General features: G+C 34.8%; 1 protein-coding gene across 1 annotated transcript in view; it reads right to left on the bottom strand.

The window, feature by feature from the left end:
- Positions 1–14883, bottom strand: part of AKAP13 (A-kinase anchoring protein 13) — a 2349678-nt gene that overhangs the window by 2089184 nt on the left and 245611 nt on the right. Inside the window, exon 2 of the mRNA XM_044078370.1 lies at positions 4071–4156. Coding sequence (XP_043934305.1) covers positions 4071–4156 — 86 coding nt within the window. The remainder of the gene's footprint in view (positions 1–4070; positions 4157–14883) is intronic.

Below are 14883 nucleotides of genomic sequence, written 5' to 3'. Positions count from 1 at the left end.
CCATCATGATTTCTATGCCTTTTCATACCCTTTAAAGGGAGATGGTACTGCCCAACCACAAACTTAAGGGTAACAATCATGATACTCAGTAGTCTACTGGCTCCTTTTAGGTGAGCCGTGTCTCACTTTTTGAGTCATGAAAGATCCAATCCTTTTTGAGCTCCTAATTCTTTACAAAATTAGTTACTCTGTAAATACTCGCACCAGAAACTTAAATCTACAACAATAAATAAATCAGACGCACTAGAGAAAAGCTACTAACTCAAGAGATTCCCAGCCTAAGGAAGACATTTCCACTACAGGTCAAACAAAGTTGACTACATTTACAGCTAGTCTTGATGACTGGATGGATAGACACAAATTTATGCCAGTGTTACCATGTTATGCCCTGCTCAATTTGGGAATTGAGCACTATTAAATGCTTGAAAAGGGTGACAATTTTTTTTAAGTGTATCCACTTAAAGGTGTATGTGGTTAGGTATTTTATGGTCCCTGTGATCACTCTCCTAGTAGTATTCCTGGCTTCTACACATCTCATTAGAAACATATATGATAATGTAAGGCTATATGCAGCTTACATACAGCATGACTGGAATACCCTACACATACCTCTCAACTGTACAGATTTTCACAGAATGTCCAGATTTTTGCCTCATATTTTTGGTCAGTTTTTCATAAAATTGTAGTTTTCTGGCAAATTAGTGACAAATCATTAAAGGCTGACATTAGAAAATAATGACAGACATTTGAGTTTCGGATTTCATATCATTCAGAAAATTCATTATAATGCAAATCCTGTTATTCTATCAACTTTCTACATTTGAAAGAACAATATTTAAAAACTGTCCCTATTTCTGGGTCTTTGTCCACTTTTTATGTTTGTCTTATTTCAGATTTCTTGCTCTAAGAGGTTGATAGGGATGCACCTGTATCCATCAAGTCCGTGGATTATTGTTTTAACTTTCTGATTTCTGGTTTAAACATCAGTACATTTGCATCTCTAATGGAATGTGGGCCACCTTAACTTTGTATCATGTATTTTTAATTTAACTATGATATGGTAATATGTTATGTTTATGTGACAGTAACTAGGCTGTCTTAATGCTTACAAAATATATTTACAGATTTTGCTACTTCAATGGGACTAATCAGTATCTTGAATCATACCGTGTGTTCTCAAATTTTTCTAATGTGATTTAGGTCTGTATACATTTTGCTGTCTTGGAAGTTTATCACAACTTACAACATTTTATTATTCAGATTCTTTAATCTCATTTTATGAAATATAAAAAAAAACAAATTTGGGTGTCAAATTGGGCTTGCCCAAAAAAGTAAGAAAATAAACAAACAAGCAAACAAATAAATAATCTCAGTAAAAGTGCATAAATCTTAAAGAAACAAGACACAAATGACTTTAATGACATGGAATTTACGGAAACACGTTTTGATGGCAGATAAGGACTGCTGGTCCCATCTAATCTAGCCGTTTCCATTCTAAACAAATAAGCTGCACATCGAACTAAACCAGTAACTTATCTTTGTTTATTCCCTTCTTACATAAGAACTTCCTTGTTTGCACCTTGCATTCTTGAAGTTTTCAACTGATTTTTCTGCTGTCTAAATCTTGTATCTTCAAAATGTGTTTGCTCTCCTCATAAAGATCTTTCTTTAAAGATGGTAACTATTTTGACTTTAGCAATATGCTTACAACACTCAACAGCTCCTTCAGAGCTGTAAAGACTCTGTTTTGCAACTCATATTTTGGGATATGGTACAGGGCACATTTTTACAGGACTCCTCTAAAGATAATATGCAAACAAATAAGTAATATGCCCATAGCTGCACTCAATTCTCCAGATGGCGTGCCAGCAACTGAGTACATAGAAAAATAAACTTCAAGTTATCTACTGATGATAAATTTCTTCCTATATGCTGCACTGCTTCAACAGCCTTTACTGCTGTTCTCTTGTAAAACTGGATTATCTTTAGATTATTCGTTAAGATTACCCAGAATTCCCTTTCATTGTTTGCATCTGCTATTGCTCCCTGCCAGTCAGGTACAGTTGTTCTTGACTTTTACAACCTGTATGAATTATTTTGATTTTTTTGTGCTAAGATTTAAGTAAAGAGCACAAGAAACTATTAACTGCAAAATAAAAAAATATATAAAATAAAGATTCACTTTCAGAATATGAGTATATTTGAAGTAGGATGCAGTTTCCAACAAGATGTCATATCACCATCTTCTTCATTTTTTTGGCTGATATTACATGAGTATATTCTAGATTCCATCACTTTCACAGTTCTTGTTTATCCAGGAACTTCTATTTTACTTCTGTATTAACCAACTAAATGAAATGAAATCTCACCAAACATTTTCATCCAGACAGCAGAGGGCAAGATATATGCATCACACATGCAAATATGTGCATCAGTCTAGCCATATCTATAGTTATGCACACATATATCTCTATAGTTTTATATATATATATATATATATATATATATATATATATATATATATATATATATAAATCAAAAGGTGCTTAAACAAAGTATTAGTTTAAGGGTGTGCACACTTATACAACCCGCTTATTGTACATTTTTTATTTTTTATATTTTTCCCCTAACAGATTTGTTTGCTTTTCAATTGAATTGTACAGATTAAAGGTCACATTAACGGTAAGAAAAGTTCTGACAGGATTTATTGTGGTCTCATTTTTTTATATCACAAAAACCTTGCATTTTAAAAGGGGTGTGTATACTTTTTATATCCACTGTGTATGTATGTATGTGTATATATATATATATATATATATATATATATATATATATATATATATATATATATATATGCGTGCGCACACACATGGATATATACAATATGTACAATGTATATTATTGCACACAAACATGACCAAGTAAAATCAACCAAATTTCTTGGAGGTGGGAGGAAATTAAGTATGCAGAAAAAACCCATGCAGACATATAAGAATATATAAAAAGGTCAAAAAGAGTCCAATCAATGATCAAGCTAGAACCTCAAAATCCAGGACCTGTGAGGCAAATATCTTAACTACTGAGAGCCCTGTGTTGGTCTGAATTCAAAACTCAGTCCATGATTTTTGCACACTGTGTATACAGGAAGATCAAACTGTTACTTCTTGCAGTATAAGGTGGCACACACTATGAAACACTAAAGTACTAGGACTTAATCAATGTATTACATGGTGTAAACAAAAACAATCAATCAAAAAGCCAATGTTTAGAGAATCATGGTGACGAGTAATGTGTAGTCATTTAAGTTGCAGATATCAGAATAACCATCTTACTACACAAGGAGTATAGCCAATTACAAACCCAATACAATGTTAATAAAACAAACTGCACTATCATTACTCATCAGTATTCTGCAATCAACTGAGAATACTTTCTACCACCATCTAGCCACACAGTTACTAGGTAATATAAATCTGCAGAAATTAGATTAGCATAATTCTATGTATTTCATGACGAAACTCTACTGAGAAACAGAAAATCCTTCAGTAAATAATATAAGGCCCCTTCATGTCTGAAGTGTCAGGAAACTGCACATTACACAACAGGTAAGGACTCGGAGAATCTCTGCAGAGCTACAGTTTATCCCAAGCACATAAAACCTGCGGGAACAATTTACAGCAGTATACCATTAAAAAAACACAGCTCCCTGCAAACCTACACCTCTCAAATACATACTGTAAAGTTTCTGTGACTGCTGGCTCCAACGAATACTATGAGAGAGTTTCACTTTTCAAAAGAACAGGTGCCACACCCAAAATGTTTTGTTGTCAGTTTAACCTCTACAAAGCCACATTTTGTTACATAATTCCAAACATCAAAAAGTATAGGAATTAGCAGGTAAGCAACAAAACCATATGAACCATACCAGGCAAAGAAATAACTATGATTTCAAAAGAATAACCTAGTCAGTACTAAACATTTCCATCTAGATGCTTTGGAGTTTGTTTCATTCATGCTTTCACTACAATTTTACTTAAGTGACTAAATAAAGTGATTCTGTGAAAACATACCAGTGTTTCAAATTCAGTGGATCCAACCATCTTTGGTACAGAACGCTGGAAATCTACTTCATCCTCTGCTTTTATGTCTGACACATCTGCAAAATAAACAATAAATATAATGTTCAAAATATACTTCAATAAAACATTAACTGGCTAAAAATATTGCAGTGTTAGCCAACACATTTGTAAAAGCATTACTACAGTTATATGGTTAGCTGTACTTGATTAATGGAGGTACTTAATCATTAAAAATTACCGTAACCTTCTAGAATTTAAACATACAGGAACAGAAGTTAAGAGTATATACTGGTTTTGATGTATGAATTTGTACAGCTACACATAGGCTAGACTTGCCTAGAAAGAACTCAAAGTTTCAAGTATAAGACTGGCATATCCACTATCATTGAAAATTACTGGCAGCTATTCTGTACAAGCTACATTTGCCATTTATTTGTGTCTAGCACCTCTGTCTACTAAATGTCTACCAACCCTGAAACTCAACAAAAATATACTGTCAACCAAAATCAAGTGGCTCTGCCCCACTCACAATCTGGTTGCTCTTACTTAATACTTTAGGTACTTTTCCGTTATCGGGGCAACACGCATTACACTGGTGTGCCATTTCTTTGCCTCGTTTCATAGACATGAATGGCACTGTAATGTTAGCAAGCGTTAACTGCAGCATAATTTCCAAAAAATGTTTGCGTAGAACATTTCTATGACTCGTGTTTTTGATCCGTTGCCTTGGCTTTGAAATTTAACATGTAATTCCTGTTGAACGTAAGCGTCCCTGCCATGTTTAGGATGCAGGGGGGGGCGGGTATGACAAAACACGAGATTCTGCCTAAACAGACCATTTATGCAGCGATAACCCACACCCCGGGCACGCCTCTAGGAGTTTGTGAGGGATAAACCAGTTGCGGGCATGTGATACTGCTTATTCACAGACCTCTGAAGTGTACGTCATTTCAGGGAGAAACGGACATCCTGTGGGGCCTTAAACAGTTCATATTACTCGAAGTTCCACTTTGAAAAGAGAAAAGTTTAAGTATTCTGTGTTCTTAAATGATGCGTATTACCATTAATATTGATATACTATATACATTTCGGCAAGCAATCAGCATACCTGTCAATTGTCCATATTTTCAGAGCATCTCCATGTTTTTCAAAAACATTTGGGTCCGTTCCTCGTAAAGTTTGAGGTTTTCCGTAACAATCAGTTAGGATTACAGTGAAGGGTGTACCTACATCAGCGGCATCAGTGCACCACTGCCTACTAACATTCCAAGTGCTCATTACACGTGTTGCCCCGATAACAGAAAAGTACCATACTTTACTTATACAACAGGAGAATTTTCTACTGCTCTTGAGCATAACAAAGCAGCCACTTAATTTACATACTCTGCCCTGCAAAAAAAAAAAAATTAAAAGCTTCACCAGCCAGTTCAGTTCCACAACAAAGGAAGGGGGAAAAAACACTCATCCGTATGTTCACTAATTTATTACTATGTAATAATTTCAGAGATCCTTTTTCTTACTGAAAGAGGCAAATCTGTTAATTAATCTTGTCATATGTTTTCACTTTGGAAAATTAAGGGGGTATATGCTTTCTAAAGCAGAAACAAAGACAATGGATTTTTTTGTTTAATATTGTTTGGCACTCTCAACCCAGACCATCAAGCCTCTTGTCACCTATCGATTTCCCTACTGGCTGGCTGATGCCAAATTGCTAGATGGAGTGACACTTCAGCAGAGATAAAACTATCATCCTTTAGTAATCTGAATGTTTGTATTTTATGCCAAGCCATGGTCAAAATCCTGCAATACTGAGAGCCTTAAAGCTGCATGATGACTGTGTCAGCGAGTGCTGATACTGCTAAGAAATTTCACTGAAAACTACTTTCAGTGCTAATGGACTTCACATTTTTCCTTACTGTTGTGTGACCATATGAACTGATATACAAGTTTGGGGGTGATCCTTCACATGGGGGTGCAGGTGACTTACAACCTTCAAAACAAACCTACTTTGAAGTTTGTTGAAAATGGTTTTCAGCAATTCAGTTTTGCAGTATTGTCACTCACTGAAACGTTCTTCAGTGCATCAGCGTGAATCTATGATGTGTCAATGAAGATCTACTTCTACAGATGAACTGCCATTGTATTTCTCTATGGTATGTGGCACTGCTGCAGAAGTCACAGAAATCATCCATGGGTCATAACCATTCCATGAAACTTCCTCCCTTCTGCTGGAAAAAGTGAGCTGGTAAAATGCTGCTTATTCCCACCCCTCCCTTGGAACTAACCAAACCTGAGTCTCTTGTACCACATTAAGGACTGCATCTGTCGAAGCCATGGAGTTGTAGGGCAATTGAGTACTTTTCCTAGTTCATTATGAGGTTTTAAGTGACACTTTGCAAGGCAGAAAAAATCTACCAGCAATTCACTAGTAACAGAATCCAAAGCAATGCTAATTACAATGGAAAAGAATAACATGGTAAACAGGACAAATCCAAATTAAATAGCTACTAACATGAAGAAAAATTTTGATTAGAATACACTGAATCTCTGATAGATTGAAAACCTTGAGGTGCTATATTGTTTTTATTCAACTCCTTCCATAATTGGGAAAAAATATCCCTGACATTTTTCTTCCAGTAGAGTTCCTATTGCTGTACTCTCTATCTTCAAAGGATCATATAACAATAGGATCATAATAACTACAAGGTAACTGAGTCTCAGAAGACCATTTTCACCTTGCCAATACCCACCCTTGATGTTGTACCCACTTCTCTAGAAGGGCAAAGCCATTCAAGTAAATCCAGTGGTGAATATGTGGGCAAACATCCAAATATATAGGTTTGATTTTAAGAATGCAAGGGTGTAACTTAGCTTAAATTGCAGAGAAGTTTGATCCAGAGGTGGGCGAAACTATGAGTAATGAATCTATCCTCCAGTATGTTTTATTTATATACTGGTGGAGATTTAACCCCTTAATTCTGACATTTGTGGAGCTATTGGTCTTGTAAAGATGCAAGAGTTCATAAGATACCGCATGCAAGAGCAGAGTCCCAAGTGTCTCCTGGTAGCCCAAGGTCTTTACACCAGTAATCTTTGTGGCTAAAAGCCACTGTGGCCTTTCCAGTTACTTGCTGCATCTATACAGATACATCCCAAAAGTGGCACTGTACTTAAAAAAACTGGCCTAACCAGGGCTACATACAGAGCTTCTTTTGACCTGGAGGATATGCCTTTTGATATTTAGTTCTACCGAACTGGGGGATTTTCTGACTACTACTCCTACATGGTGGTAAACGTAGAGGGACTTACCTATCTACTCAAGTACTAAGATCCCCGACTACATTGCCGTTTTGGAGTGGGGCACTGAAAGTACTATGTTTTGTGGTTGAGAGTTTTTTCATATAATTTTAACCCTCTCTCCATATACCATTGGTTTGAGAGAGTTAGTGCCCACTGTAGTGTTTGAGTATCAGAGGATTTGACAATAATGTCTAGCTTGCAGTTATAAGCAAACTTTGTTAACCGAAGCTCCTGGTTTCTTAAGAGAGTTATTAGTACTTTCCTCACAAGCATGTGTCATTGGCATAACAATCATTTTTACTTGTATGTGCTACTTTTCTAACAAACTTCCTAACACTGCAAACACACAGGCATAGTTATACAGGATGCAGGAATATGTCACAGGAAGATGTTCTGGAACTTTCTGTAGAATGCCCACAGGAAAAGGAGAACAAAGAATGTGCCCTTAGTTTAGAAGAAAATAATCTAAGGGAAGTGTTGCTTGATTTAATAGAGATGGATACTCACTTTAAGATCAATGAAAGAAATAGATTACAGAAAGTCAGTAAGACCCAAAATGTTAGAAGTCTGATAAAACAAATGAACACATTAATCAACACTTTTAACAGAAATTCATGTAATATTTCAGAAGCAAACAGGAAATATTGCTGTGCAGCTAAATCCATAACAGATAAAAGTCTTGCTGCAAAAACACTGGGCAACAAGGGAAAGGAAGGGAAGAAATCAAATGTTGTAATGGAAGTACTGAATAGAGAAAACTATGAAGCAACTAAGGCAGGAAGTGTCACTGTTCAAAGAGTATAGAAGATGCAACAGATCAAAATACTTACAAAGATAGATGTGATAAAAGCAACACAGTATCAGAAAAGAACAGAATTTATTGTACACTATTGCAAATAATAAACTGAAGATATCAGCACATGCAGAAAAACTTAGAAGATATGCAGATAAATATAGAAAAAAGGAAAAAAAATAAGCAATTAATTGGTGACAAAAATATGTTTTATAGTGAAGTGGGAAACAAACCAGAATAATAGAAATACTACCAAAAAACAAGAAATAAACAGATTTTGGAGCAATATATATACCCTATGGAACATAAGGAAGATGTTGAATAGATAGAAGTAGTAAAATAAATTGTAATAAGGTCAAGTATTCAGGATATGAAATGGGGAGAAGGGGAGAAGCAACAGTCAGAGAAATTTAAACAAAATTAAGAAAAGCCCCTAACTGGAAAACCCCAGGCCCAGCTGCAGTATCTAAATTCTGGCTAAAAGTATTAACATCTTACATGAAGATTCAACCCTAAATAAGAGTTATATACATGTGCATTCTGTACAGACACCAACCTGGTTAACAACGAAAAACGATACTGCTCCTTGAGAGTGAACTTGCAAGCTATCCTAAAAACTACAGACCAGTAACTTTCCTTCCAGCAATAAATAAACTATATACTGGAATTTATGCTGACAGAATTAAAAGTCATTTAGAAGAAAACTCAATCATGGCAACAGAACAGAAGGGTCACAAAAAAAGTCATATGGAACAAAAAATAATTTGTTGTTAAATAAAGTCATAATAGAGGATTGTAAAAAAGGGAAGAATCTAAGTATGGCATGGATAGATTACAAAAAAGCAGTTGACAGCATCCCACATTCATCGGATAAAAGAGTGCTTACAAATGTGTAAGATACACCCAGCATTGATCAATTACATTACAGTGACCATGAAACAGGGCCAAACCAATTTGCAGCTAAGGCATGACAAATGACAAGTAATTATCTCAGAGAAAAATTCAAAGGGGGATAGTCCAGGGTGACTCTCTTGTCTTGGCCTTAACCCATTAAACTGTGTACTTAACAGATGAGGTCATGGTTACAATTTGGCTCCCAGAAAACAACAATATGTAAAGACTTCTCAGCTTCTTTTTGTGGATAATTTAAAAGTGCATAGTTCATCAAACAAGGAGCTGAAAGCACAACTGCAAATGGTTAAAACTTTCTCAGATGATATAAGAATGTCAATTGGTCTTAATAAATGTGCATAAAGCACCTTTAAAGCATAAAGCTGCAGCATCCAGAAAATATCAGTCTGGGAGAGGAATGTGATATAAAGGAGCTTGAGCAGGAGGGAGTGCATAAATATTTGGGAATTGGTGAAGGATTGATAATAACACATAAAAAATGCGAACTAAACTCAGTAAGGAATATTTTTAGAAGGCTAAAATTAATACTAAAAACAGCCCTGACATCTAGGAACAAAGTCCAAGCTATAAACCAATTTCCTCCTCCTGTTCTAACTTACAGTTTTGGGGAGAGTGAATGTCCTCTAAAATGTAGCGGATCAGCTAGTCAGAAAAACAAGAAAAATTATTCACTCTTATCAAAAGATCACTGTATACCAAGATTATATATTTCTCGTTCTGAAGGAGGTATAGACCTCCTCGAAACTGATTATATGTACAAGTCTGCAATCGTAGGACTGCATACATATCTGCTGACCTCACCACATGCAAACACAGTGAAAGTGGTAAAACGAGGAGAACATATCTAAGCTGACTTCCCTCCTCAGTTTAGCAGAAGCATATCAGTGTCAAGCAGGAATGGAAATCAAACCAGAAGTAGACAAAAATTAGGCATCAACTGAATGGGCCAAAAAAACAAAACAAAACAAAAACAAACAAACAAAAAAAAAAGAATATAAGGAGAAGGATCAGAAGAGATGTCCCAAAAAAGAAATGTAAAAAAGGCATAAATATAGTTGCAAGTATAAAAAATTCCTGGAACAACCTCATGTTGATCAGGATCCGACACAGGAATGATTAAGGGGGATGAATTTAAACCAAAACATGATAGGTTTATATCAGCAGCCCAGGATAGTGAACTATGTACATATTGGTTTACCAAGTCCACTTGTGGGAGAAACAGACAAATGCAGTTTCTGTAAAACAGAACTGGAAACAGTCTCTCATCTTGTTGCTGGGTATGATACATTAATGGCAGAGAGCCTGTATACCGAAAGGCAAAATAATGCAGCGTGACTGTTGCACTGGGGATTATGGAAACATTACAATAGTAAAGTAGGTGAGAAGCATTGGAAACATGAGCCACAAAGCACTACAGAGAATAATGAAGCATATATCATATGGGATCACCCATTACCAACAGTTCAGAAAAATAGATGTGAGAAAACCTGAAACAGTAGCCCAGGAAAAGAAGACAAAAATAGGATTGATCACTGAAATTGTTACACCTGATGATTACACAATGGTATACATAGAGAGAGACAAAGTCATAAAATACCAGAATTTGCAGGCAAAAATTATGGCAATGTAGAAGTAGGACACCCAGACAGTTCCAATAGTAGTAGGAGCAATTGGTCTCATTAAAAAATCTACAGTCTTACTTAGACATGCTACCGCTATACATAGCTCCATATAAACTGCAGAAGGAATCAATTCTGGGTACATTGTGGGTGCTGCAAAGAGAACCTTTGGCTAACAACAAAGATTGAAACAATACTAATTAATCATACTTTCACTTAGGAATAGGGTCCATTGCCATAATTGAATTAGAAACCCAAAAGACTAGGAGAAATTAAACTGGATATAATTGTTACAGCTGTGCACTGCACAGGAGATGTCTCTGTGATGTGTGATGGGCTTTGTACAGGTGTACTCTTTATACAGTGAGGTCATGTTACTGTTCCTAGCTTATCACAATTCATAAAACCAACAATTTTATGAAATGTAGCTTCTTTACATGCTACAATGTGAAAGAAAAAAAAATCTGTATTTTTTGTTTTTAAATTCATGTTTCAGCAGTTTTGACTTAATTTCTCCATCCAATAACCAGAATATATTAGCAATGCGTACACAGCTATTTTTTCACTATCTAGTAGTCAAAGTGGTATAATGGCATTGTTAAACAAAAATGTTAAAATATGCTCCTGTGTCTAGTTTAAATACATTGTACTTATTAATTCCCATCAAGTTTTACACCAATCTGACAATCTCATCTTGGTGCTTTAGAGGGATTTTCAGATTTCACTTTATCAAAGTCTTTTTACTTCCACAGTATCACCAAACAACTCATGTTTATACTTTTGCTCAACAATGAATAGTCACTTGATTTTCCTTTCACACATCTTCGAACACCTATTACATGAGAGTTGAAAGTCTGGACTGCACTACTGCTACAGCAGTATCACGTGTCTTTCTTTTTCATATCCATTACTTCTGCAATACTATTTTCACTTTATTTTTCAGTCTGACTTTTTATATAAGTCATGTTTTATCTTACACATATCTTTTTCTCTGTTATGTTTTTTACTTGTGAACCAGTAAGTTCACTTTCTCTGCACACATCTACAACTACTAATAAGGCCAGGTCTGTCTTCCTTAATGAAAGGAACAACCAAATGGTTGTTGCACAGAGACATTATTGGACATTATTTTATGACATTTCTATATGGACTAAAACTGTAGATGATGATAATATTGTTAATATCTGACATGAAAAACTTGATGAATATGAAATTGCAGTCTAAAGCTCATTCCTACACCACTACTATGACTGCACTAAACTTAAAAAAAAAAACTTTACATCTGTGAGAAAGTTACATTTATTATATTACGATTAAATTAATAGTAAAAGTATATGTACACCACCAGAGGTAAAACACAACTGCAACTCAATGAGGACAAATGCTCAGCCAGTCAATGAAGTAAAAAATCCACTATTTATTCCAGCACAAATACAGGTAAGCGCTTTCGCATTGGAGCTTCCAATGCAAAAGCGCTTACCTGTATTTGTGCTGGAATAAATAGTGGATTTTTTACTTCGTTGACTGGCTGAGCGTTTGTCTTCATTGAGTTGCAGCTGTGTTTTACCTCTGGTGGTGTACATATACCTTTTTTGTGTGTATTTATTTACTTTACACCACTGTGGTTTCACCCAGTGAATGCTAGCAATTTTTATTTTTATTTTTAAATTAATAGTAAAGTGAATATAACAACAATAAAAATATGGAAATGCGTTTTTCATAATACTCAGAATCCGGTGATAATTTTTAATGCCTATACAAGATAAATATTTATTAACAGTGAAATCATCTTCATTATTAACTTTCGGCTTTTCCCGGTTAAGGGTTGCCACTGCGGAACTCCGGTCCGCTCATAATTGGCAATGGATTTTTATGGTGCCGAGTTGCCAGCCTGACGCCCAACCTTCAAAGAAGGCACGCCCATTCATGCTCGCACCTACCTGCATGTCTTTAGTGTCATTCGACCGTGGGGAGGACATGCAGACTCCACACAGAAGGCACTCCAGCTGAGAATCGAACGGGAGAACCTCTTGTTGTGAGGTGACAACTCTAACTGCTGCACTACCAAAGCCAAGACAATAGTGTGGAATGACAGTACATCTGGTTAAATCCAAATAGTTTACACCTGTGCTAATTCCTATCTCCATAGCCATAGAGATGAAATCAAAAAGTTTGACAAGTTAGTGAGTGAAGAAAGGCCTTTCAAAAAAATATGTTGAAAAATACCATTATCATTACTACATCTCTCAAAGCATTTGTATAACAGTGTTACAAGTCTAATTAGTCAATAATTTTCTACTGCCATCTTATATCCATATGCAAACAATGGAGTAACTGATGATTCCTTCCGAGAACTTGGTACATATCCACTATATATTATATAGAATTAAATATCCTAGTTAATATACTCACTAAACAATCTTTTATATTAACCAACAAAATTCCAGGAATACAATCTGATCCACTCGATGTATCAGATTTAATTTTATTTAAGGCTCTTAATAACAACTCTTCAGTAATATTAGGACATTTATCTTACAATCAATTTTTTATTCCATGATTGAGAATAATAATTACTTGTTAGTAATGCCAAAACCAGTAAAACAGTCATTACATTTATTAGTTATTAATTCATGATCACCAATTATTGACTCCGCTACACCTGTTTCATTCTTTAATGAATTAATGTACTTATACATTTTTTGGTGTTTGTGTGACCATTTGCCAAAAAATTTTCATATTTCATTTTTTATTCTTAACGATAGTTCCTTACTTCTCAACTTTAACTTCTTTTTATTAAATTTATGGTAAACACAAGAAGCTGTCTTTTTCTTATTACTCAATGTGTTCAGATTATAATTCCACCATACGAGGAAAATATATTTGGAATTTACTACTGTATAGCAAGTTCTCTCAGCTACAATATTATACAATAAAGATTCTATATTATCATAACCCCTACTAACAGATTCAGCCAATTTTACCCAATCCAAAGATAGCAAATTATTCTTTAAGTGATAGTAATAAATTAGACCGTAATTATAAATGTTTGGTCAATACTGTCACTTTACCCTTGGCAACTATTTCAATTGAGAAAGATAAATGACCAGATAACTCAAAAGGATGAGAAATCAGAATATTTTCAAATAAAATTGGATTATCTGTACCTAACAAATTTAGGATACTACTACCTTGAGTTGGTTCCAAAATAAATTGTGTGATATTTTTACACTTACTCCCTTCTTCACTTACTTGCCAATCTATGGAAGGATAACTAAAGTCACCTATCAGAACCAGGTTTTTATAATCTAAATTCATATTTAATGTAGACAGATAATCATAGAGCGTATCTAAATTCATTGTAGGGATACAATAAAGTATTAGTGTTATAGGACCATGCAAGAATATTCCATAAGTGCGTACTACTACACACTCCAACTCAATAACAGTCTTCAAAAGTTTACAAGAAACTGAATTTCTAAACTAAAACGTTATGTCTCCACTTCTCTTGTTTGTTTGTAAGTATTCAAATAAGTTACATTCTGGTATTTGTAACTCAGATAAATTCCATGTCTCAGTAACTGTAATAAACTTATATCCCTCAGAAAGTGCAATAAACTTTAACTCAAGTCCTTTGTTCCCCAATCTTTGTGCATTACAACAGAAACATTTTAAAGGTCTACTACATTTCCTGTTTCTGTTGCACAAATGGATTGGCTCATGTGAGGACCTACAAAAGTCAACACAGTTCCTAAATAAGCCTGTCAGAACCTTTGATCCACAATAATTAGGATGAACACCATCCCTTGAAAACTGTTTTAAATCATATGCATACTTTTCCCATTTGTTTACAAATTTAATACTGTAGAGAAAACACAGTTGTTTAACCAATTATTAAATAATTTTGCCTTCAACCACTGGTAATCCAAGCTAGGAAGGATTTCACATGATGCAAACATTATATTTAAAGTTTAAAATACCCAATTATATCAAGAATTGCACTTTTCATCTTATTTAATGGTGCACACCTTAAATCATTAGCACGTCCCTGCAAAATAAATTTATTATAGGTGATTTAACCCTACTTAACTTTGGTAACAAATCTAAATGATCAATTAACATCACCCTGATAAAGGGGAAACTGTAATATACTCTTTATTCAATAATGTTACTTAACTAC

This window comes from Protopterus annectens, chromosome 7.part0 (assembly GCF_019279795.1).
Source record: "Protopterus annectens isolate FY-2018-M chromosome 7.part0, PAN1.0, whole genome shotgun sequence".
Lineage (NCBI taxonomy): Eukaryota > Metazoa > Chordata > Ceratodontiformes > Protopteridae > Protopterus > Protopterus annectens.
The sequence above is the reverse complement of the archived record's forward strand: the minus strand, read 5'-3'. Positions and strand labels throughout refer to the sequence as shown.